We start from the raw sequence: 25,314 nt of genomic DNA, 5'->3' as shown, positions 1-25,314 counted from the left end.
CGCAAGCCCATTCAAGGCCAACTCATCATTTCGGTTTTGTCCGCGACTGATCTCAATCACCGCGTCGCCCGCCGTTCATCCAAGCTTCACACTGAATCAGTCGTCGCTGTCAAGATCGAGGGTGTCGAACGTGGAGTGTCTAGCGGGTCCCGCAATGATCGGTGGAACGAGGACTTTGAGCTTCCAGTCGAGCGTGCCAACGAGGTGGAGATCACTATCTATGACTCGATCGGGCCAAGCGAGCATGTCCCCATCGGCATCTTGTGGCTGCGTGTGTCCGACTTGATGGAGGCACAGCGTCGCCAGAAGACGGCAGCTGAGGCGGCTGGACCCGGGTGGGTCACTGCCGACAAGGCGGCGTCCCTCGGCAGGGCTGGAGGTGCGGCCGACTCTACGTCTCTCCACCAGCCCCAGGGCAACCAGACTCTTGCCCCGCAGGGTGGTGCCCCCGGAGGGTTGGGCAGGAGCGAAGCGATCGATGGCTGGTTCGCCGTTGAACCAGCAGGTGCGCTCCACCTAAAGCTCGACTTTGTGAAGGACACCGTGGCTGGTGGCGGTCGCCGCCCCTACGAGGCTCTTGGGCGACAGGGCGCCGTGCGCAAGCGCAAGGGCGATGTGCACGAGATGAACGGGCATAAGTTTGTTCAGCGCCAGTTCTACCAGCCCATCATGTGCGCGCTGTGCCAGGAGTTCCTCCTCACGGGCGAAGGTTACCAGTGCGAGGACTGCCGTTACGCTTGCCACAAAAAGTGCTACCCCAAGGTGGTCACCAAGTGCATCTCCAAGACGAACGCAGACGGCGAGGATGAGGAGAAGATCAACCACCGCATCCCTCATCGCTTCCAACCGTTCACGAACATGTCCGCCAACTGGTGCTGCCACTGTGGCTATATGCTGCCGTTTGGCCGCACGAAGGCCGTCAAGTGCACTGAATGTGGGGTCAATTGTCACCAGAGCTGCTCCCACCTGGTCCCCAATTTCTGTGGCATGACCATGGAGATGGCCAACGAGCTCTTGTCAAAGCTGCAGTCGATCAAGTCGATGCAGGGCGCCAAGAAGGACCAGGCCATGTCTTCCTCAAGCAGGCTGCCTTTGCCCTCCACCCAGCCGCCCATACAAGTTACCCCACCCCCGACCCAGCAGCAGCAGCAGCAGACAGCCCCGAGCACGCCGCGCCCATCCTACACCCCGCCCGACCGCGTCAAGCCCTCCCCATCGCCCTCGCAACAGTCGTACAACAACTACCGTCCTCCGGTGCAGCAACAGGGGCAGCAGCAACAACCTCCGCCCCAGCCGAGGCCACTCCCGTCACCATCGGGCTCCCACCGCCTCAGCTACGATGGACGGTCATCCGCGTTGGAGCAGGGCCCGCTGTCGACGCCTTCCCAACAGCCTCCTCGCATCCCCTCACCTCAGCCATACAGCCAGACGCAGCCGCAGGCTTCACCGCAGAAGCCTATGAGTGGGTACCGGCCGCCCATACCTGCACCGCTGCCGACGGTCTCCATGCCATCAGCGCACCCATCACGACCGGAGCCCGACCGGCGGCAGCAGCAGCAGATGATCCCAGCACCGATGTCGCCCGCGAAGACCGTACAGCGCAAGAGAAAGATCGGCCTCGACGACTTTAACTTCCTCGCAGTGCTCGGCAAGGGCAACTTCGGAAAGGTCATGCTGGCAGAGGAGCGCATGACAAGCAACCTCTACGCCATCAAGGTGCTGAAGAAGGAGTTCATCATCGAGAACGACGAGGTGGAGAGCACACAGTCAGAGAAGCGAGTCTTCCTCGCCGCAGCCGAGGAGCGCCACCCCTTCCTGCTTGGCCTGCACTCATGTTTCCAGACCGAAACGCGTGTCTACTTTGTCATGGACTACATCTCGGGAGGCGACCTGATGCTGCACATTCAGCGCAAGCAGTTCACGCTCCGCCAGGCCAAGTTCTACGCGTGCGAGGTTCTGCTTGCGCTCCAATACTTCCACTCAAAGGGCATCATCTACCGCGACCTCAAGCTCGACAACATTCTGCTCACGCTCGACGGGCACGTCAAGGTCGCCGACTACGGTCTGTGCAAGGAGGACATGTGGCACGGACGAACCACGACCACATTCTGCGGCACGCCAGAGTTCATGGCTCCCGAGATTCTGCAGGAGCAACCCTATGGCCGTGCTGTGGACTGGTGGGCGTTTGGTGTGCTTACGTACGAAATGCTTCTCGGTCAGTCGCCGTTCCGCGGCGACGACGAGGACGAGATCTTCGACGCCATCATCGAGGACGAGCCGCTGTACCCGATCACGATGCCGCGCGACGCCGTCTCGCTTCTCCAGAGGGTAAGCTCTCCCCAATGGGCCCGCTAACATTAGCTCCTGACACGCGACCCCATGCGCCGCCTGGGCGCCGGCGAGAGCGACGCCGAGGAGATCAAGCGCCACCAGTTCTTCGCCGACGTCAACTTCGACGACGTGTACCACAAGCGCATCCCGCCCCCGTACTTCCCGACGATCGGCAACGCGACGGACACGTCCAACTTCGACCAGGAGTTCACGCGCGAGCAGCCGACCCTCACGCCCGTCCACACACAGCTCACGGCCAAGGACCAGGCTGAGTTCGCCGGCTTCAGCTGGATCGCGCCCTGGGCGACCGCGCCGTAAGCTGTGCCGCTCCATTCCTTTGGGGCACAGCAGATAACTGCCGTTCTGTTGCCCGGCGGGAGCCACGCCCCGGGTATGTGAAACGTTGGCAACGTAGAATTAGTTAACTTGCACGTACGAAGCATGCAAGATGCTGCGATAGAGCGTGCGCGTGTCGGCGCACCGCGCCTCTGTTATGATTTAATGTGATTCCTGGGCGTAATCCTTACACGTGGTTACCTCGAGCTTGTTAGCGGTGTCGCGTACATTTGGAGCAATGCAAGGGCCTCGTCCAGCTCGTCCTCCGCCTGAGCGGATCCCACATGCGTCCGCACGCAACAGACACGCCTGCAGCGCCCTCCATCAGGCCTTAAGGACCATAGAGAGTCGTCATCCCGGCCGGGCGTAGCCTGGCCAGCCGTTGAGTGCGCCCAAGAAGCAATGTTTAGCTACATGAACATCAGCTGTCTGCTCATTAGCCGACAAGTGCGGAGGAGAACAGTTGATAGTTTGGGAAAACCGCACGAGGCGGCGGACAGATGCATGATGACAATGAAGTCTATGTCACAGAGGTTACGGAAGCATTAAGGTCGCAGGTGGCACAGCGATCACAAGGGGAGGCCACAGACATCACAGTCGGTAGCTCCCTGCTCATTGATAAACGTGCAGTGAGGACACGCCTTGGGACCGCCCGCATCGCCGCCCGCTCCCGCGCCAGGAGTTCTACTTCCCGATCCCACAGCGGGCGAGCTGCGAGACGAGTCCAGACCCATGTCGGCGAACTGCTCCGCCGCAGAGTTGGATGCCGGCGGCGACATGGTGGCCGACGTCGCCTCTGCGAGCGTCAGGAGTGTCTGCCACCCGCCCGACGCGAAGAGATGCTCGCGCGCCGGCGACTGCTCCGGAGAGCGGTGCGCTGTCGCGACCTGACAAAGAAGCTTCTGCTCGTGGTCCGAGAAGGAGCCGTGCATGCACAGGAAGGTGACGAGGTGCCAGTCCGAGAGCCAGCGCTCGACCTCGTCCTTGATGCGTGCGGGCCAGGTGCCGGTGTCGGTTACGTCGAGGTCCGACCCTTTGAGGATCTCGAGGAGGCGGCGAATGACGATCTCCAGCGACTGATCTGAGAGACCTGGACGGTTCTCGACAGGGAAGTTTGACGAGAGGAAGAGGGGGTTTGGAGAAACGGGGAAGCCGTGGGTTATCTGGTGTCAGCAGTGTGTTGGGGTTTAGACGCTTACATTGACGAAGAGGTACTCGACGGGGAACGTGGGCTTGGCTGGCTTCTTCACTTGTGCTCCGTACTCGTTCTTGAAGCTAGGGTCAGTTCTGCCCCCGCCAAAGCAAGCTCACCTGTAAAACACCTCAGGAATGTACTCGCCCTGCCCGGGAGTCCGGACGCGGACAGTGCCTGGGTCGACCGACGCCTCAATCATGTTGGCCTTGACAAGAGCCTCGCACTGTTCGCTGGCCTGCCAGGCGATCACATCGACTTGTCCGTCCTCAGTGCCAGTGAGGCAGCAGGTTACCCATCGAGACGAGAAATACCCAGCAGACGACGCCTTGGTTGGCAAGGGGTGGGCAATCTGGTACTGCGCGCTCGTGATCATCTCCAACCCCGAGGCGGTGAAGCTATGCGCATGGCGCTTGTAGAGTGTCTTCGTGATGTCATCTGGGTCGCTGTTGTGAGCTCATGTCATGGCGGGGGAAGGCTCACGCTGTCAAGTCCGTGTAGATCATGCCGACCACCACCATGCCCTTATCGCAAAGCGCTGCGATTTTGGCCACGGTCTTCTCGTCCTCCCATGGAACCTCAACAGTGAGGCCATCGACTTCGCCCTCCTGCCTTGGCTCCCACACCGCCTCAACGACCGCCTTGACGCCCATAGGAACCTTCTCGTACGTCTCGTAGTGACCAATGAGGAAGCCAATGCGCTGCGTGCCGGTCCGGCGCCATCCAGTGAGTAGCGATTCGATGAGCGATGGGGTGGCAAACTCAACATGGTCAACCATGCGGTACGTCTGGGAGTTCAGTGTGAGAGCGGAGGGTTGGCATTTGGAGCAGATGCCCTCAGGGAAGGGTGGGTGTGTCCCAGACGGACACGGTGTAATGACGGAGAGGTCGAGCGGCGTGAGAGGAGGATACTGGTTCGTGGAAGATGGGGGGCGGCCGGCCAGCAGCTTGCGTAGGTACGCATTGAACGAGAGATGCTTGATCTGATTCTCTGCCTGATACTTCGCATCGTAGGGCTGATGTTAGTGGCTGACAAAGCGCGATCATCACCTCGAGTGGCATGCAATAGTCGCACATGCCCTTGGCACCATGGCGGCAAAACGCGGCGTCACGCTTGCGCTCAATCTTGCCGTCCTGTTGCGACCAGTAGACGTCGACGCCCTGCTCAACAACACGATTCAGATCAACAGAGGGAGCAGTGCCCGCAGTCGTCGGCGGGCGTGCCGTAGGCTCCTCGGTCTTCCGCCCGCTGGTAGAAGTAGCAGGAGGTGGCGGGGCAGAGGGAGGGGGCGACGACGAAAGCGTTTTGTAAGCCAGGAAAAGGAGATCGCCGTGGCTTTTGTCAGCAATGCCCAAAGACTGCTCCCACCTGAAGCCCATGTCGCCGACTTTCCTCCCCTGCAGCGCTGCGAGGGTAACCTTCTCCCCAGCGGCACCGGGCTGGTTGCTAAGCGTCACGGAGCTGGGATCGGGCTGTGCCTCGTTATTGGGCACTGTGTCGAGGATTAGCCTCGCAAGCTCTTCGCCTGGTGTCGAGGCGTCGACAGTGATGCGCGCCGTGCCCACGGGGGAGCGGACGCGGAGAAGCTGGAGTCAGCTTCAGTGGACGTGAAAGGAGCTCACCATGGCGCGAGTGTGCTGTTGGGAACTAGAAAGTAAAGAGGATGGCGCCGCAGTGGCAGTCTTCCAGATGTACGTGACGTCGATGAGGTTGAGATGAAGAGTGAGGATGGAAGAGCGAGTGATGAAGATGGTGGACGCTGTGGATGGTGTCCGAGGTGGAGGTCGACAAGCAAGCGTTGCACAGACGTCAGCGGAGCCTTTCAGCGGACATCTCCCCATCTCCACTCACGTGCTTTGCCACCCATCCATGTCAAGATCCCACACACACCGAGTTGACACCTCTCAACTTCAAGCGGCCTATCTTGACGTGCTCGAGAGGCAGATATCATGCCCCGGCTACAGATTCTACAGTACGACTACTGACTGCCTTGTGCGCGCTGACTATGCAGCCACAAGTCCTACCACCCGTACTCGGAGAAGAACAAGCAACGTGTCAGAGAGGATGAGGCCAAGGCTCGAGCCGAGGAGGAGCTGCGCCAGCAGGAGACGATCGAAGCAGTGAGTGTCACCATACCTTGCCGAAACTTGATTAGCTAACATTGCAGGAATCTGAAGCGCGTTTGAGTGCGCTGCGTAGACGCGCTGGTACACCCGAGGAGCATTTGACTATCTCCGGGGAGAGCTCGCTGCTGGAACGGCACCGCCGGGAGAAGGAGCAGCTGAAGCGGCGCGAAAGGAAGGACAAGGAAAGGGCACGCCTTGACTTTGACTGGCCACAGAAAGAGGCGCGCAAGCGCGCACGGGAGGACGACCGCTTCGTGTCTGGCGGGCAGTTGGACGACGACCGCTTCGTGACCGAAGGGCATGTGAATTTCTGGGCCGACCTCGAGAGCGTAAGTTTATAGCGCGGCAGGGCTGACGTTTGCAGGGGAAAGAGAGCGCGCTGGTGCAGCCGACGATTCGTGATGCGGCGTCTCGCAAGGCGGCTCAAGACGCCGACAAGCTGACAATGTATCTCGAGCGGCCGGACAGAGAGACACGTCCATGGTACGCGGACAAGGAGCTGCGGCACGTCGAGGAGACGGACGAGGAGGCGGAGCGGCGGCGTGCGCGTGACAAGTGAGCGCAAAGCACGTGGAATGATCTCTAACGAGCAGGAGGATAGACGCCAAATCCAAGGTCAGCCAGGACCCGCTCACAGCCATCAACAGGAAGTTGAGTTCGCAGCCACGACCGACTCCCACATCGACACGTGCCCCGGCTCGTGGGCCACCAAAAGCGCAAAGTGAGCGGGAGAGGGCGCTCGCGATGCTTGCGAAGCGCAAGGGCAGCTCGGGCAGGGCGGGGTGGGAGACGCCCGAGTCGACACATGGGTCGTGGGCCGAGGAATTCGAGCGGGAGAAGGATCGGGCAGGGCACCGCTATAATCCGAGCGCGTGGGAGCGGAATGCTCGGCGCTGACACGGGGCCGCGACATGTGATGGTGATAGCGTTGTACTGAAGGCGACAATGTGTAGCGTCGATCACGGTGATCAGTGTAATCGGGGCTGCACGTGTGGCGTAATGTGCGCGTGACTGTGGTGATCGTACACTTCTGATACGATGCATTCATTGCATAAGTAGAGGAACGACTGCTCGGCATCTCGGCATACTCGGGGAGGTGTCAGGCGGCCATGACAAGACATGTGAGACATGCTGGTCGGCGACGCCACTCGCTACGCTCGGACTAGATGAATGATATTTCGGACATCAGGATTTGATTCACACTGGCTTTGCTTCGCCTCGCTCGGCTGAAACCTTTGGTTGTCGTCCTATTTGCCTCCATTATTCGTGCGCGATACAATCGGCGCTTGGGTTGGCGTGGCCTCGGGTGAGTGCATGGCCCACCTACAGCACATTAAGCATCTGGATGTCAGTGATCGACGGCGACTTGACGCACCTCCTCGACGCCACCCTGGAACGAGCGGCGGCGGTCGTCGCCGTCCTTGTCCACGTCGCGGTTCTGCGCCATGTCCTCGACACGTGTCATAGACTCGCCTGGAGGCGTACAGCAGGTACAGATGTTGAGGTGTGGAATGTAACGCACGTGTCAGGTAGGGTGTGAATAGTCAGAGCGGAGGTGAGTACCGGCAGCGGAGACGGAGGAGGCTCACGGAGCAGAGACTCTGTGCGCATCGTGTCCTGGTTGCGATCCCGGTGCATTGGGAGCGCGTCGGGCGTGTCGAAGCCGTGGAGGTTCGAGTTGCAGTCCATACTGTTAGAGGTGTGACAGTGACAGTGACAAGTGGCAAGGTGTGGGAAGTCGAGAGGGGGACGGCGAGGGATGGGACTATAAGCGGTTCATGAGTCAGGTGGTCGAGAGCGGGGGGTGCATGATTCCTGGCATGTGACCGTGCTACTCGCTGCTGCGGGGGAATGCATAGGACATGGGACTGGGTATTGTGCATCTGATGAGTAAAGAGGTCAAATGACGGCGGCAGCAATGATGAGGAGGGGATCAATGAAGGTAGTTTGCGGTGGGACCCCAATCGGCGATCCGGGGTGGCGCAGGCGCAGTGCAATCTTATCTCCCCCACCCACCTCGTCACATGGATGTGGCACCACCAAGACACGATTGTGAGGCACAAGCGTTTCATCACGCCGTTTCGCATATTGAATTCGCAGCACGGCTGGTCTGGTGGGACGACAGCGGGGCGTCGAAACGCGGTGCTCCCGCGGCGTCTGAAGTTTTCACTGCGATTCAGGCTCTTCGCGCTGATCTCGCGATCTCGGCATTCTGCAGCGAGCAAGTGTGATCGAACGACAGATTTGTGCACAGCGTTTGGGCGCCAGAAGCCAGTTGCCTGGTTGTGCACCCGAAACCCACGGACTCCCGAAAGGGATGGGAGTATGTAACGCCGAAGCAAGCTGGGAGGACTGCGTCCCGCATACTTCTATCATGCACCAACTTCCGTCTTCCGGCGGACGAGATGCAAATAAAGGCCTGCTTGGCGAATATTGCCATGCGGGAGTGCTGCGCGGGCACACAGATGAAGTGGAGCGCGACACGCCCCTCCATGGATCCATGGAACCATGGAGCGGAAGATCTGAGGCGGCAGAGGAGGCTGACAGAGGGCGTGTCATGATGGTGTCGGCAAGATCGACGCGGGATCGACGGAGGCGGGAAAACTGATCAACGACCGTGCGGGCTGCCTCGATGCCACAGTGGCATGATCAGCACGATCTGTGAGGGATCAGCGAAGACAGGGGATCGGCAGAGGCAGTGCCACGATTCCCACGTTGGTCCGTACCCGGAGTGGCTGGAGCCGCCGATGCGCCGGGCAACCAAGCAATCAAATCATCCAGCAACTTGGGTGACACACTAGTTTCCTGTGATCCTGTGATCGTATGGAGTACAGGTGGCGAGCGCGTATGAAAAAAACAACACTGTTTTCAGGGTGGCCGCAGAGGGCAGGGCAGGTCGCAGATGTTGCAAAACCCTGGTTGCTGGACAGGGGAATTCCGGGTGGCCGGGTGCAAAAAGTCGTACATCGCCAGGTACTCGCTGCCATCATGCCACTTGTCGACGTGCAGTGCAGGACGCGTCTAGCTGGCGCGTGCGAAACTGCGCGTCTCGCTTAAGATTTCACCACGCAACATTTTCTGGGGAGACTCGGACGCTCGGCGCGTCCGCAGTCCAACGGCATGCAGACAAGAGCGGTAGGGCGCCGAGGTATGGGGCGGCGTGGCAGCGGCGGCTTGCGGCGGCGCCGCCCAATTTCTCAGGCCGACCCTTCGGGCGCCAGCCGGCCCTCTGGCGCTGGTACTGCGGCCCGCTGTCATGCCAACTAGTCCTGCACTCTGTCAGGCCTGCATGCCAGCATATTCGTGTGGCTTTTGTGAACCGGACATGTGCGAGTGCCGTCGCGACACTTGCGATCTCGCGACGGCACTCGCGTCGGGAGACGATGGCATAGTTCGGCGACGCCACAGCCGCACACATACCGCCAGGTGACTGAGCTGGATGTGGGGTTAGGGCTATTCAGTGTGCCTCCAAGACGTCAGGCTGCACGACGAAGCACATGTCATGCACAAGCATCATGTGCGTCGATGAGCAGATCGAGGAGCAGAACAGCAGAACAGCATGACGAGCCCGAGGAGGACGGAGATGAGGGGCCGCAGAAGAGTGATCGAGATAATTTCCAGCATGTGCAAGATGAGCGCGCAGGGTTCAGAATTGTCTGTGGGCATTAGCCATGACTAGCAAGTTCCCCCTGGCGTGCACATCCCGAACGCCCTTTCACCCTTTAATCTGCGATAATCCCCGGTCATCACGTCCTCTTGTCTTTCAGCCCCCCCCGCGGCCCAGCGGCCAGCGGCCAGCGGCCCAGCGCCCATCGTCGTCGAGCCATCTCCCGCGCGCAATCTCGCAGTACGCAGTAGATCATTAATAGATCGCTACATGAGAGAAGCCCGCGTCTTTACCCGTGCACCTCGTGGGCGGCGCTGGGCGGCGCAGATGCGGCGAGAGGAGACGCCTCCCTCGGATCCACGCCGCGCCTCCGCCCCCAAGCCATCTGCAAATGCTTCTGCTTTTACAACGCTCGCACAGACATGCCAAAGACGGCGCACCCCGCACCCTAGCTAGCTAAATGAACCTGTGTCATTGCCGGAGCTTGATTGGAGCCGGTTCCGGCGGGCTTGCAGTCACATTGAGAGGGAACAGGGATATTGATGCACATTGGGGCCCGAATTGAGATCAACGAAGCGCGAGCGCGGAGAGATGCAGAGAGCTGAGACAGCGAGAGGAGACGAGAGCAAGTACGAGAGGCAAAAGAAAATGCGTCATCGGCTTGGGCCAGAGCTTGAGCCGTGCATGGTCCTTTCCTTCCCTGATTGCCGCCTCAGGGTTAATCAAAATCCATTGACGTGGTGATCATGCCCCGACCGTTCCTGAGTTTCAGGGTTGTGAAGGGGGGAGGGGCGCAAGGGGGAAAGAGTTGTTTGGTGTACTAACCACAGATTCCGGCATCCACCTCGACAGGCCCTGCAAGCTTGCGCGCGCGCACTCTCTCTCTCTCGCTCTCTCGCTCTCTCTTCAGCTCTCGCAGCAGACGGGGCGTCATCCAGCTGATCCTTTGACTACTCGTTGTCCGGGTAGAGTTTGAAAGAGGGCGCGGGCACTGTGAGAACACGGAACGTGCCTCCCCGCCCCCCTTCCTACTCCGGCCCCCTCGGCCTGCCCCGCCCCGTCCTTGTTGTTCTCTCGTTGAGCTGCAGCTGCTCGCCTCGCTTGCTTCTCCTCGGCCGTCCCACTCTCCCATCCCCTCGTCTCGAGAATGAAAATTCACTCGGAGACACACGCCTGCGCCAGGGGCGGAATGAACCCAATCCCTCTGGGCCTCGACGGCGACCTCCACTCCACAAGCCCGGCGCCACCACTCACAACTCACCCCCGCCATGCCCCCGTCCCCCTCATGGCTCGATTAGCGCTCGAGTATCGCTCTCTCCTGCAAGCCGAGCCCCGACGCGTCTCGGTATAAAGACCCAACTTGCGTACGACTCTTCCTCCTCTTCTTCATTCTCGCCAGCCAGCTACTGTAGTTTTCCTTGTTAGATCTTGTTTTCCCAACCAGCGACTAGCTCCCTCACCATGTCGCCCATCCTCCCCTCCCACCACAACGAGCTTCACTCGTCGGCCTCTACTGCCTCGCCGCACGACGATGAGAAGGCTCGCCGTGAGCAGCCCTCCGTCATCGCCCCAGGCAACCTCGCCAGCCGCAACCGTGAGTGGTCACGTCACGCCTTCTAGAACCAGTGTCGGCGCCACTGTTCTAGGAGTGGCGTCCGTGCGGTGTGTCGGGAACACAACTCTGACTCTTCCAGACCTCATCGCCATGCTCGGCGAGTTTGTCGGCACCACCATGTTCCTCCTGTTCTCCCTCGGCGGCACTAGGTACGTAGCTCCACTCTCCAATCTTTCTACCCATAAGTCTGGAACTGGCTTGAGTGGCATGTTTGCCCTCCAAGAAGGCCCCTGATTCCGCTCAGTGTCGCACGTAGCACACACTCCATGGCAACCCCCGCTATTTGAATCGTCGACTGACCCCATCAGCGTCGCCCTCCAGGCCGCCAACTCGGTGACTGGCAAATTCAACGACGCTGGCGCCTCGCAAGCCAACTCTGACAACCTGTGAGTTTCCCGCCCCGCAAGCCAGCCCTACTGGGCGCCACGGGCGACGACTCCCCCGCCTGCGCGGCCCATGCTGACGTCTCCCAGTCTCTACATTGCCCTCGTCTTCGGTGTTTCGCTCGGCGCCTGCGTCTGGTGCTTCTTCCGTGTCTCGGGCGGTCTCTTCAACCCCGCCGTGACCCTTGCCTTCATGGCCATCCAGGGCATCACCCCCGTCCGCGGTGTTCTTCTCATCATCGCCCAGTTTGCCGGTGGTCTCGCGGGAGCTGGTCTCGCTGACGGCCTCACCCCGGGCCCCCTCTTCGCCGCGACCACTCTCGGTGGCGGCGCCTCGATTGTCCAGGGCCTCTTCATCGAGGTCTTCATGACGTCGATGCTCGTCTTCACCATTCTCATGACTGCCGTTGAGAAGAACCGCGCCACCTTTGTTGCGCCCATCGCCATCGGCATGTCCTTCTTCATCTGCGAGGCCTTCTCCGTCTACTACACCGGCGGCTCCCTCAACCCCGCCCGCTCCCTCGGCCCCGCCACCGTCAACAAGTCGTTCCCTGGCTACTTCTGGATCTACTTTGTCGGCCCCATCCTCGGCTCGCTCCTCGCCGTTGCCTTCTACAAGCTCCTCAAGTTCCTCAACTACCAGACCAACCTCGGCCCCGACTGCGACGACGACGGCCACACCTGGCACTACACCAACGACGTCCGCGGCCGTCTCGACCGCATCGAGGGCCTCCTTGCCCGCACCGCCGAGCACCGCACCGTCGTCTAAACACTCCACACCCGCTACGCATTCGCTTGCGCGGCCGGTCCGACCAAGCTCAACACATCACACGACTCTATCTGCACACATCATCATCATTGTGGTTTCTTGTGTCCGTCAAACACAGGCCCACGGACATTCTCGACGACTCTCTGCGCATTATAAACGTAGCGCTACGTATCCACATACAATATGCATCGGATCTAATCCAGTACGCATCTGTAGGCCTATGTGGGCAGGCAGCAGTGCTCGCTGTTGCCACTCACCTCATTGGCGACGTCGCAAAGCCTCTGCACTCGCATCGTTGTTCGCGCGTCCTCTCTCCGTTACGTGACGCCCCCGGGCTCTCCACGTCAGCGGGCATGCCTGGCACGTGAGTGGTGTGATCACACCCGAGACTAGGCGCTGCGGATTGTGGCACTGTTGGGCGCGAATAGCGCCCTGACCATTACGGAGGGCGAGCTTGTCTGGCGAGCTACGACTCAACCAGGACCAGCGTAAACTCTACCCTTCTGCACCAGGTCTGCCTTCGCCTGCGCCGCCCTCTTGGCCATGGCGATCAAGCTCTGCCAGTTGTACAGAAGCTGCGTCAGCCTCGCAGATCGAATTCCTCAGATCTCGGCCCAGGCCTGCGCAGCTTTCGGGCAGTGGAGCCTTCCATCGCCTCCCTGCATGTTCTGCGTACGAGCACAGCGCGGCATGCAACTCGAGCTTGGGAGGATCGAGGACGGGCAAGCTGCCGCCTCCCGATGTGCCGCGGTGTGAATGCCAAGTGCGAGCCGAAACCGAGGCACCACTGGAATCACACACACACACGTCACACCGTGTCGGTCACACCGTGTCACTTTGCCGCCGAGGACTGCACGATCGTGCGAGCTGCCGAGTTACCGACCTCCTCGATGCCAAAAAATTATTGCGTTGACGGCAGCCCCGCTGCGATTACATCGTCCCGGAACCCGGTGGACCGTGTGCCGAACATCCCAGGCACTGATGAAGCGCGCCTGTAACCTGGCTTTTGCTGGCTTTGGGTCTGTGGCATGCCACGGGAAGATCTGCGACACCAAACATTCACTTGCTCCTGCGGATGTAGAGCAGAATAGAGTGTGGCGGTGCGGGTGCGCACAAAGGAGAGTGTGGGAGTGCTTCGAAACGATGACTCACATCTGTACGAGGCACATGTGAGCTCGCTTGGTCGCTTGCTCATGCTTTGCGACAAGGTTGATTCCCACGCCAAAACGTGTGCGCCACGAGCCCGCCCAAGATTCTCACAACAAGGTTGGCCTCCGCTCGAGCTGCTTTGGATGGACGGGCTGGGCGGGCCGAGCCAGAGCTAGAACGGCGAGCTGGATGGCGCGCTGCGTCGCGAGCTCGCAAAACGCTGCGTCATCGCTTGGCCCCAATCGCTCATGCATACTGGCGCAAAGCGATTCCGGCGCGCGGGCAAGTATGCGATCGTGACGCGGGTCTGCGGATGTGTCCTGGCGACGGGTGGAGAGCTCCACTCCGACTCCGGCCCCGTCCCCCTCGGCCTTGTTCCGCAAAACCCGCTCCATTATGGGGCAAGGTACGACGTCCATGCCGCAGCTGCCGTGGTCGGCCCAGAAGAACACTCGTCATCTTCGAGATCGACGGTGATCCATTGGCCGGAGGTCGTGTGCAGCTTTGCCGTCTGCAACCGCTTGGCAGTGGAGCTAGACCGGGTCCGCGCGGGAGGGCAGTGGTAAATGTCACCGAATCGTGATGCCGTAAACGTCGACGAAATTCTGGGTTCGATTTGGCGCAGGCGCGCAAGGCATGTGCAGACCAGATCATTCCATGTGTCCGTCGTGAAGCGATCGAGGCAAAATTATTCTTGATCGCAACCCTTGCGTTGGCGACTCACTGATCGCCAGACAACCCGCTGAGCACAAGTAGGAATGCGGGTGGTCTGGTGAGTGTGGCACCCATGATGTGGCACAACGATCCCACACGTGTGAAACGCCTGAACGCCACATTTTGCACTGAGGTTACTTTCCAGTATTTATGTGACAAAATCGACTCAATTACGAATCTCCCCAGGGCCGCAGGATAAGGGGCAGTCTGAATGATGGTACCAAGTGTGTCCAGGGAGATGATTGTCTGCCTTGTCGCACACGGCATCGTTGACTGCGACGGTGTGTATTCTAGGCAGCGCTGCATCTCATGAGTACGGCACAGTGCCCTGACCAAAATCCTTGACGACGTGGGCGAGTGATTAGCGTGAGGAATGAGTCTGGTAACAGACTGGTCGCGACCGGAGCGTAGCGCTCTCAGCAACTATCTCGCAGTCCGCTTTTGGCATGCAAATGAAGACGTATTTCGCCTACGCGGGCACCTGGCGTTGTCCATTGCAACTGTTCGTGGCAAAAGGCTATAGTATCAAAAACTATGACCTCTGGCGGGATCGAACCGCCGACCTCATGCGTAATCGGATAACTCCGTGTTAAGCATGCGCTCTAACCAGCTGAGCTAAGTGGCCTTGGATAATGTCTGAGGCCGCCATATAGTCAGACGTGCGCCGCATCTAGCTGTAGCGGTATTGGCTGGTGCATTCAGTTAGCTCTGGCCAGCAGAGACTTGCCCCTTGCCATGATCAGCGCTACAGCTTCCGAGACGGTATCTTCATAAGGCTTGAATATTTTAAATGACATCGCGAATGCCGAGCTCTTGGCTATTGAGTGGTGGCAGCCTCCCGCGCACGGCCCTTGACCCAGCAAGACGTGGAAACGTAGCGGGTTTCATTAATGCGGTTCCACTCTCAGCGCATGCTGACGTTCCAAGATTGACGAGATCGGCACTTTGTGGCGGGAATCATGGTAGGAGTCGTCACGTATATATGCGACCACATTCCGCTGCCAAACCCAACACCCACCATTGGGTGTAGATAGCCACATCTACCCTGGGCGAATTCTCTCCCAATACTCACCTCGAGTCTGTGCCGTGTACAGACGGCACTGACGTCGAGCATGGCGGTGAATGCCAGCTTCATGACGCCGCCAGCGCCAGAACGTCGGCTGAACACTCTACGCGGGCACTTCAGCGCTCGTCGGCGGACATACCGCCCACCTGTAATTGGCTACTGATACGTCATCACATCTCCATCTCAGTCTCCCATTCACTCATGCGCAGCCAGCTTGTTACACGCTCACTCCCAGTGTATAGATTCAGTGTCTTTTCTGCTCGACCCGTCCTTCCCCTCCCACTCCTCTCTCTCCGTTTTCCTACACGCGCCATGTCCGAGATGAAAACTGGGCCGGTGCTAGACACCTCTGAGCTCCCCGACGGCGCGATGAAGGCCGTCCCCTTCGAGGGCGGCGAAGTTCTCCTCTCCCGCGTCAACGGCAAAGTCCATGCCACCAGTGCGCACTGCACACACGTGAGCTCCCCTCCTTCTCTTCTAACCGCAGTACGGCGCTCCCCTAGCCAAAGGCAACCTCGGCATCGGCGGGCGCGTTACATGCCCGTGGCACGGAGCGTGCTTCAACGTCTGCACGGGCGACATTGAGGACGCGCCCGGCCTCGACTCGCTGTTCAAGTACGTCGCCGAAGAGCGGGACGGCAAGATCTACGTCTCGGCGCCCGAGAAGGAGCTGCAGGCCAAGGTGGGCCGTAAGATTGCGCGGGCGCGCAACCCGCTTGCGCACAGCAAGGGGCACACAGTCGTGATTGTTGGCGGGGGTTCGGGCGGGATTCACACGATCGAGGGGCTCCGCGCCAACGACTATGCCGGTGACATAGTGCTGTTGAGTCGGGAGACGTACGCGCCCATCGACCGCACCAAGCTTTCCAAGGGGCTCGTGGATGATGCGACCAAAGTTCAGTGGCGCACACCCGAAGAGCTGCGGGACGACTTCGGCGTCGACGTCCGTCTCGGCACCACGGTCACGGGTGTGGACACGGCCAAGCGGACCGTGATTACGGAGAACGGTGAGGTCAAGTACGACAGCCTCGTTCTGTCACCAGGCGCAGTGCCCCGCAAGATCCCAATTGAAGGCAAGGACCTTGACGGCGTAGTGACCTTGCGTCACGTGCAGGACGTCCAGGCTATCACGTCTGCGCTCGGGCCCGACGCCGACATTGTGATTATCGGCACGTCGTTTATCGGACTTGAGGCAGCGGGCGCCATTGCGAAAAAGCCACACCGCAGCCTGACGGTCGTAGGTGTGGACGAGGTGCCCTTCGAGGCCATGCTGGGGCGGGACCTGGGTCTTGCGCTTGTGCGGCACTTTGAGGGACAGGGTGTGACGTTCCACCGCGGGGCGACGGTGGAGAAGATTGCCGGCGAGAACGGCAAAGTCTCGGCACTGCACGTCAAAGGCATGCCGCCGATTCCGGCCTCGCTAGTGATCATGGGCACGGGTGTTGCGCCGGCCACATCGTTCCTCAAGGACACGTTCGAGCTCGAGAAGGATGGCGGCGTCGCTGTCGATACCTATCTCCGCGTCAAGGGGCAGGAGAACGTGTACGCGATCGGCGACATTGCGCACTACCCGCAGTTCCCGCGGGGCAACGTCCGCCGCGTGGAGCACTGGAACGTCGCGGGCAACCATGGGCGGAGCGTGGCCGCCACAATCGCCGGCAAGCCCACGGCGTACGCGCAGGTGCCCGTGTTCTGGTCTAGTGTCGGCAAGGGCCTGCGGTACATCGGCTCGGGGGAGGAGGTGGCGCGGAGCTGGCTCGATGGATCTGTGGATGAGCTCAAGTTTGTCCTGTACCAGGCTAACAAGAATGGCGAGATTGTGACGGTTACGTCGATGGGGCGCGATCCCATCGTCGCCAAGACCAACGAGCTTCTCCGCACCGGCCGGATGCCATCGCTAGACGAGATCAAGGCTGGCAGGGTGAGCTGACCTACTGGCCAAAGACTTACGGCAGAACGTTCTCGAGATGCAGTGATGAATGTGGCAGTGTTATGGGCTGCGGAGAAGTTCGTGGTTATGCAGTGTTGTCCGCTCACGAGCCTCTGTGACTCTTCGTCGCCATCTGAAGATCCTTGATACCCAACCGCGCGTCCAGGGCGCATCAAGCATAGCATAAGCTGGCCACTTAGCTCAGCTGGTTAGAGCGCATGCTTAACACGAGCAACCGGTCCTCGAGGTCTACAAGGGGATACAATCGAGTTACGCATGAGGTCGGCGGTTCGATCCCGCCAGAGGTCATACGTTTTGCATTCCAGGTTGTTGCTGCTTTCTCTTGAGGATGGTCAGCGACATTGGAGGTCTGGGAAGCGACGATATGGGATAATTGGATTGCAGAATGGAGGTCACATGACTTGTGTAACGGATCGCCTTGGAATCTTGTGAGAATCTTGTGATTGCGCCTAGACTTAGTATGATAAGCATATGTTATTCGGGCGTTGCGTGATTCAAGACGACAATGCCTTGTGGCATGGCATCAAACCGGGGCCTCTGGTAGAGAAGGAGTCAGGCAAACAGCGGGCCTGTCTCAGATGATGGCTGTCGGTGAGCAGGCATGGACATCGGCATGGCTAGCTACGCCCATTAACATCCTCAGTTATGTCCAATCAGTGTGTTGAAATAATACGCTGCTCCAGTGACAGTACAAATCAGTCGCAGTGGCATTATGGACACAACATGCGCGACTGCTACTACAGGCCAACTACTACCAGGCCTTGCCGGCGCGTGGCGCTCTATGCTGTCCACACCACCCGCGCGGCCATCGCTTCCCATTTACTAACATGCGGCAAACAACGCTTACTTGAGGAGCTTGCCGTCGACGAACTCCTTGCCGTCGATCTTGAGGTCCCAGGCGAGGGCACCCTCGAAGAACTCCTTGTCCTCAGGCTTGCCGCGGACGTCGAGCTTGGTGAACGAGTACGACTCGTAGTCAGGGGCGGCCTCGACAATGGGCATGGCGTCCTGGCCACGGCACACGAGGGCACCGGTGATGATCGAGTTGTTGTTCTCGCCGAGAACACCGGCCGAGCCAAAGACGTACTTGCGGGTAGCCTCGAGACGGGTGAAGAAGCCGCCGATCTGGTTGTTCGACATGAAGGTCATGGTGAGCTCGTCGTTGTACTTGAAGTCCATGCGCCAGATCGAGAAGCCCTCCCAGTCGAAGTTCTTGTAGAACCACTCGAGCGAGCCGCCGGCACCGCGCGTGTCGAGGTTCGAGTACTGGCGCTTCCAGTCCTCAAGGTTGAACGACGACTTCGGGAGGTCATCGAGAGGGTTGCGCTCCTTCTTGGGCTCGGGGGGCGCAAGGTCAATGTCGGCGTCCTCCTCCTCCTTGGCCTTGGGCTTCTTCTCAGCCTTGGGCTTGTCAGCCTTAGGCTTCTCCTCCTTGGGAGCCTTCTCCTTCTTGGCCTTGGTGGGGGCCTGGAAGGCGGGCATCTTCTCAATGTACTCGACCTTGCCGAAGACCTTGGCGATCTTGGGGTGGCGGACGACGGTGTTGGCGTAGCGCACGGTGTTGGGGACCTTGGCGCGGAGCGAAGCGTCGATGAGAGAGGTGAAGGCGTTGGTCAGGGCGGTGGCGAGGAAGATGTCGGCAATGGTGAGGCGCTCGCCAACAATGAAGGTCTTCTTCAGGAGGATCTTGTCAAGAGTCTCGAGGCGGCCCATGACCTCGCCAAGAACACCCTCGAAGACGGGCTTGTTGTAGGGGAGACGGTTGTTCAGCATGCGCATGGCGACACCAGTCTTGATGAAGATCTCCTGGTCGGCAAAGTACTGCCACTCGCGAACCTCAGCGGCAACCTCCTTGTCGGCGGGGACGAGGTCCGAGTTGGGGGCGAGCGAGGCGACTGCATGTTAGCGGGGCGCGTCCTCGCGAATCAAACGAGAGGAGGAGTGTAGCGCGACGGCGTGCGGATCAGATAATGCGGTACCACCCGCGGAAATTATCGACACAGTGTCATTGAGACAGGGATAACTGAATAAAAAGTCTCGTCATGAAAGCCGGCCGGAGCACGGTGCACGCCGTCGCGCCTCGAAGGCAGATTGGGGGAGGAAGAGTGGGAAGACGAAATGGAAAACGGGAAGAGAAAAGACGCGAGAAAGTGGTGCAGAGCAGAGGATCCGGGACGAAGAGTGCACGAGCACCCATGACCTCAGCCACCTCTCTGCAACCTACTGCATGTTCTCTCGCCTTCCTTTCCAAACCCCGGGACCACAGACGCAAGACTCACAGTAGTCCGCAATGGCACCCGACTCCTGGAGGTTGAGGCCGTCGGCACCCTCAAAGGCGGGGAGGTAACCAAGGGGGAACTTCTTGAGGAACTCCTTGGTCTTCCAGGCGCCGTCCTTCATGGTGAAGTTGGGGTCGGTCTCGACCTCGAGGCCGGCGTAGGTGGCGACCGCGAGGGCGCGGCGGAAACGCGAGTTTCCAGAGAAGCCGTGGAGCTTGCCGATGGGAGCCATCTTGGTGGTCAGCGTCGCAGAAGGAGAAGCTGCAGCAACGATGTTGCATGAGACTCACTTTTGAGGTTTTGATGAAAGAGAAAGTGAATGCTGGTGTCTTCCAAGCCTCCAACAATTTTCCTCACCCCTCCGCGCCCTCCGCCCATGAGCCCAGGATGTGTCCTTGACAGGCTAGCCAGGCTCAGTCAAGCCCTACTCTGAGGCAACTGCCACGCGGGCATCAGCCAGTCAGACTCCTCCATCCAGGCACCGGCAACCTATATCTCCGCCTGCGGTGGCACCTCTCCTCTGCTTCCGTTCTTGCTGGGGTGGAGGTCGTCCACTTTGCACTTTGACGTCACCCCAACCAACACTTCGCCACTGCTAGCTCTTCTGTTCCTCAAACATCGCGAATCCTAGCTTCTATTATCAGGACACAAGTCTTGATTTCTTGATACACCTCAACTGCGAGTTCTGTAAACATCTCAACCAAGTCGGCGCTTCTTCATTACGCCCTTGAAGACCTGTTTTGGTCAGCTCTATCCATCAGCACTGCTCACAACGTCTTCACCGTCGTCCTCCACCAGCAGCTTGCGGCGCGCAGACGCCCGGGTTGAGCCTGCAGTCGCCCGCGTGCTACTTGGAACGTCGTCGTCAAAGTCAATCGTGGAGAGCCCGCTTGCTTGGGCAGTGCTCGGCATAGCACCGCTGCGGGCGCCCCGGGTGCGAGTGGATGATCGAGCGGTTGCGAACACGGGCTCATCGTCGGAGTCACTGTCCATTACAACACGTGATGTCTGGGAGCGCGCGGCCTGAGTTACACGACGTGAACGGGGCTGTGCCGGAGGGGGAGCAGGAGTGCTCGAGTTCGAACGTGCAGATGTCGCGGCGCTCCCAGCACGGGTGCCGCGACGGCGTGGCGCAGGTTCTGCCTGCGACTGGCTAAGTGGCGTCACGCCACGACGCCGTGTATTGACCACCGGTGTGAAATCTTCCTCGGCGTCCTCCTCTTCTGGGACTTGAGTGAGAGGACGGCGCCTAGACCGCGGGAGGAGCGGTGCTTCGTCTTCATCTTCAAGCATCGCCACCCGCGACTGCGACTTCGACTGCGAGCCTTGTGACGGCTTTTGGGTTCCGCGCTGCGTAGCGCGCTGGGTTTCCGCTGCCTCTGTCTCCCAATATGCTGGTGTAAGTCTTTCAAGCCGGGTCTAGGACTCACGTTGTTCTCCCATCTCGGCCGTTTCCATCGATACCGCCAACATCACCTTCATGGGCTCTCGGCGCGTAACACTTTTCTGTCGTCAGAAGCATCGTCGACGGGCCTCACCTTCTTAAACTTCTTAAAGTTTGGGCGACCGTCGTTAGTCAGTGGCGGCAGAACACGAGGCGGGTCCGTGCGGAAGAGATCCTTGCGGACAATCTCGATGAAGTTGCCACGCATATCATCTGTGAAATCGCGCACAATTGCGTAGTCCACGTCCTTCTTCTGCTGCGCCGCTTTGCGGATGTGCATGGCATTGAACTCGCGGTCCATCTCATCCAGAGCCGCCTTCTTCGACTTCTTGATCGCCTGCAGGAAGGCTTCATCTTTGTCGACCCGGCGACCCTCCTCGAGCACGGCGTCTGCGCTGCTGCTCTTGGATGCGGCCTGACTGGTGGATTTGCCCTGGCTCTTGGTTACATTATTCACTGAGCTTGGATCTGGTATTGGCGGGGCCTCAATTTCTTCAGGCGTCTCCTCTCGGATGGTCTCGGGTGCGCGTGGAGGCCGTGGAGCAGGTTTGGCGGCAGCGCCGCGCTTGGGACGAGTGCGGATCGCTTTAGTAACAAAGTCCTCCTCGTCGACTTCCATGATTTCTTCAGCTGATTCTTGGGGAGGTCCTCGTGTCCGCTGACGCTTTGCAGGCTGCGTGTTAAGGGTCTCCGTCTCGCGCTTCGTCTCCTCATAGAGATCACGAATCTCTCGGGCAGTTTCTTGTTTCTTGACCTCCTCCTCATAGTGGACTGTCGTATCAAAGTCATCTAAGACGGAGGACTGCTGTGCAGTGCCCGCACGGCGCTTGAGCTTGCGGACTCCCGAACGACTCGTCGTCGGCGGTGCCATAGAGCCGGCCTACGGGTGTCAGCTAGTCGGGATGGTTAGGGGCTGACCTGAGTGTCGAGAGCCATAGAGTCTGGGATCCGCTGCGTCTGGTTCATCTCCGGGAACAACTGAGTGCCAGCATCACCGGACGAGAACTGCGTCTCCGCGGCGAAGGATTGCGAGGATTGTGATGGCCCTGCCTGCGACCCCTCATCCATGTCCATGTCGTCATCGACGTCAAGCCTTGGACGGCCTGCGCGACGACGGAGAGGCTTGGACGTTAGCTGCAAGGCATGATAAGGAGCATACCCTTTTGACCACGGACTTCGGAGGAGGGGCAGTCTCGTGCACTGATGGGTGTGGTCCCTTCTCGGGGATTCCAGACTCTGGGTCGGGATAAGTTGAGGGAACGACATCGGGCTGCACGGAGGGGGCACGAGAGGCTGAACGCGAAGCCGTGCCAGCGCGGCGAGTTAATCTCCGCGTCGTCGGTCCGGGCTGGTTCAGTGCTGGTTCCGGCGCGGGTTCTGCCGGAACACGGTTCACGGAGGCAGGCTTCGAACTTGAACTCGTGGTGAGTACAGTCGCCGTTTCCCCGGCTGCGGTTGCTGGCCATCAGTTCCGCCTTGTCAGCCACTCACGTCCTGGCCGACGACCTGTCCTTTCCTCGAAGTACTCGTGTACGCTGCCATCTCTCACAGCACCCCACACCATTGGTCCCACTCCAGCAAGGTAGATGCCGGCTCTGGTGTTAGTAGGAATCGAATGTCCACGCACCTGTGGCAAGGCGTGGAGACGATGTCGTCAAAGATGGCATTCTTAGCCTCCAAATCCTTCTTCAGCGAGGGGAGGTAAGCGATGATAATCTCGCAACCTTCCGCCTCTGCCTCTGCACGAATCGGCGCGATGCGGTCCAAAAAGTCCTGCGCCGATGCGGGAGGGCGAGTAAGCACGTCCAACTCCTTGTAAGTGGCGCCCATAGTGGTGAGGTAGACACTGTCCTTGAGTTGCTGCGGTTAATTGTCGGCGCCGACGAATGCTCACCTTCCTCGGCCCCATGAGCCCGATCACCCAGTATTTCTCAAACAGCGTGCGGTTCATGGGGTCAATACGCCATGAGCCCGGGTCGGCACGATGCGTTGGAAGTCCCTCCTTGATCTTGGGCAGGTACTCGTCAACTTCGGGCAAGCTGAACGAGTCCTCGTAGTCGGCGTTTTTCTTCCAGCAGACCTTGAGACGATGGTGGAGGATTTGAAGCCATGGGGGGGTAACGACTGGCACGCCATAGCACACCGCAAGAGAGGGATTAGAGGCAATACTGTATTCCTCGGCCACTACGATGTCAGTGTCGGCATCCGTCTTTATCGTCCACGATACGCCTGCTGTCAGCCATCTCACAGCCCACGAACGTCGCAGCTCACAGTGCTTCCGAAGACCATCCTTGAACTCCTCTGACTCATTTTTGAATCCGTCGTACGCGATATGCAGATCCTGCCATTGTACACTAGGATCAGCCATGAGGCTTATTTGGCCGGTCAACGGCACGAATAAGGCGGCGAGCTTACTAGAAGTCGACCCCGGGACCGATGCTGATCCCGTTCCCGATGGGGGCAAAGTCGTAATTGGCTCCCCCGTCAACTTCTTCCATATCATAGTCGTCTCGCTGGTACGTTGCGGAAGGCAGGCGTTGGCTGAGCGCCTTGATTGGGGGAAAGGTGCCATTCTTCTTAGGCTCTGAGCGCCAGCTAAGCGTCGGCGGTGTTTTGAACTACGGTTAGCCTTATGTTCTCCGCTCAGCTTACGTCCGCGGGATTCCAATTGCCAACTTCGAGAACACCTTCCCTTGGCCGGACCGCCCGGTCGCCGAAGCGGATGTCGGCGGCCTTGTCTCGTCCGACGAGGTAGCTCCGGCACTGCTCAAGCACGAATGTAAACTCTGCGGTTAGCTTACGCGAATCACAAAGACGCACCAGATTGCCCGTTGACAGAGCCGCGGGCGACAACGAGCCACATGCTTAAGGTGTGATGGGCGATCGGGCGAGTGGATGAGGCATTGCTCACGCGTCAACAACATCAGGAACGAGCGCATGATTCAACCGCCACCGTCCACGGACACTACCGTATGTCCGCTCGGCACCACACGGAGGTCACAGAGTGTCCGTCACCTTAACCTCAACTGCTTCAATCGATCATAAGCTGCGCATCAGAGCGATGCATGCATCGACGACAGCCGCATAAAGCTGCTCCTGACGGCCTCGCACGATCTCACACTTTACCTCCTACTCTTCACTCATGAACACTCTCGCATCTGACACTTGTGCACCCTTCCATGCCTCATACGCTCACCCATCTCGCTCACTCGCGACTCACAATCGATGACCACACTGCCTGCCACCGCGCACTGCACTTGCGTACTAAATACCCTGAAACACCTAGCGGGCAGGCCGCTGGGCGTGGAACCAAGCTGCTGTCGGCGGCCACTGGTGGAAGTGAGGGCCGGATTGAGGAGCGCAACTAACACCGGGAGTTCAGGGATGTAACAGTCCGCTCGTCGGCCGCCGGCGCAGGTGAAGTTAGTCGTTGCGTTGCTTCTGCAACGTAGGATGCACACGCTCAAGGACAGACGGCCGCGGAGAAGGCTGATTCAGCTTGAGGTTCTTTAACATGCACAGCAGATAGCGATGCCAAAGTCGGACTCTGGTGGGGAGCGCTCTACGTTGGCGCAGGTAGCCTGCCCGCACGTCATCCGTGGTTTGACTGTTCTGGAGGCCAGTTGCCCAGCCATACGCACCACCCCGCGAAAGGCTTGCTCGCCGTGCCCTGTTAGGGACGGATGTGCCGTCCTCCCACCCCGCAACAACTTCGTCCTGGCCTTCACCGAGCAGCTTGTTCCGGTTGCGGTGCCGACGAACAAGGAATATTACTTGTCCGACCGGAAGAACTCCTCCAGACGTAGTGCAACTGGCCCCTTCACCTACTCTATGTCACCGTACATTGTATCTTGGCAGCGCCTTTGCGCTGCTCGCCGTTCCGACCACCAACATCAAATCTTTACGCACACTCTGCATCAACATGCATGCATTCATGCCAATGCAGATACAGAAATCCCTACTGAGTTTTGGGTATCCCCTCTTATGTAGCAGTGCAATGAGGTAGCAGCATAATGCGCAGATCAGAATTGCGGCGTGGTGGATCCTCTGTTCTCTTGCAGTTAGTCTTATTTGGAACAATGTGGGTCACTCATGGCCAGCCTGAGTGCACGGGCTCGTACGAGGTGATTGACATGAGGCGAGGCCGCCAGCAGCTTGAATGATGCGGCATTGGGTGCTGGCCGTGGCAGCATCGGCGTTGGCTTACGCTCGTGTTGCTGGATGCATCGTCACTCCGGGCTTCACAAGCCCTTCTGCCACTCTCCGGCATGGCCTGCACCACCCCACTAGTCAACACAGCGCGTGCGGCGACAACACCGGTGAGGGCGATGGGAGGATGGAGTTGGTCTGA

General features: G+C 59.5%; 5 protein-coding genes across 5 annotated transcripts; 3 read left to right on the top strand and 2 right to left on the bottom strand.

Moving 5' to 3' along the window:
* Nucleotides 1-5,809: 5,809 nt before the first annotated feature.
* On the top strand, nucleotides 5,810-6,883 carry COLE_03057 (uncharacterized protein; the record flags this gene model as incomplete). The annotated part of the gene is made up of 5 exons (XM_018427376.2): nucleotides 5,810-5,832; nucleotides 5,872-5,980; nucleotides 6,028-6,315; nucleotides 6,351-6,541; nucleotides 6,583-6,883. The coding sequence occupies 5 exons, from the start codon at nucleotides 5,810-5,812 to the stop codon at nucleotides 6,881-6,883; spliced, it is 912 nt and encodes a 303-aa protein (XP_018279436.1).
* Nucleotides 6,884-11,054: 4,171 nt separating this feature from the next.
* Nucleotides 11,055-12,360, top strand: COLE_03056 (uncharacterized protein; the record flags this gene model as incomplete). Its single annotated transcript, XM_018427375.2, has 4 exons — nucleotides 11,055-11,187; nucleotides 11,288-11,357; nucleotides 11,517-11,594; nucleotides 11,682-12,360. 4 exons carry the CDS (start codon nucleotides 11,055-11,057, stop codon nucleotides 12,358-12,360), a joined length of 960 nt encoding a protein of 319 aa, XP_018279435.1.
* Nucleotides 12,361-15,601: 3,241 nt separating this feature from the next.
* COLE_03055 (uncharacterized protein) lies at nucleotides 15,602-17,265 on the top strand (the record flags this gene model as incomplete). Its single annotated transcript, XM_018422973.2, has 3 exons — nucleotides 15,602-15,745; nucleotides 15,777-17,210; nucleotides 17,245-17,265. The coding sequence occupies 3 exons, from the start codon at nucleotides 15,602-15,604 to the stop codon at nucleotides 17,263-17,265; spliced, it is 1,599 nt and encodes a 532-aa protein (XP_018279434.1).
* Nucleotides 17,266-18,083: 818 nt separating this feature from the next.
* COLE_03054 (uncharacterized protein) lies at nucleotides 18,084-19,751 on the bottom strand (the record flags this gene model as incomplete). Its single annotated transcript, XM_018422972.2, has 2 exons — nucleotides 18,084-19,135; nucleotides 19,520-19,751. 2 exons carry the CDS (start codon nucleotides 19,749-19,751, stop codon nucleotides 18,084-18,086), a joined length of 1,284 nt encoding a protein of 427 aa, XP_018279433.1.
* A 464-nt stretch (nucleotides 19,752-20,215) lies between these two features.
* On the bottom strand, nucleotides 20,216-23,826 carry COLE_03053 (uncharacterized protein; the record flags this gene model as incomplete). The annotated part of the gene is made up of 13 exons (XM_018422971.2): nucleotides 20,216-20,254; nucleotides 20,291-20,913; nucleotides 20,950-21,025; nucleotides 21,058-21,843; nucleotides 21,882-22,085; nucleotides 22,123-22,421; nucleotides 22,455-22,558; nucleotides 22,591-22,823; nucleotides 22,858-23,192; nucleotides 23,235-23,317; nucleotides 23,379-23,581; nucleotides 23,616-23,749; nucleotides 23,784-23,826. 13 exons carry the CDS (start codon nucleotides 23,824-23,826, stop codon nucleotides 20,216-20,218), a joined length of 3,162 nt encoding a protein of 1,053 aa, XP_018279432.1.
* Between the last annotated feature and the right edge of the window lie 1,488 nt (nucleotides 23,827-25,314).

Source organism: Cutaneotrichosporon oleaginosum (assembly GCF_008065305.1).
Source record: "Cutaneotrichosporon oleaginosum strain ATCC 20508 chromosome Unknown ATCC20508_contig02, whole genome shotgun sequence".
Lineage (NCBI taxonomy): Eukaryota > Fungi > Basidiomycota > Tremellomycetes > Trichosporonales > Trichosporonaceae > Cutaneotrichosporon > Cutaneotrichosporon oleaginosum.
The sequence above is the reverse complement of the archived record's forward strand: the minus strand, read 5'-3'. Positions and strand labels throughout refer to the sequence as shown.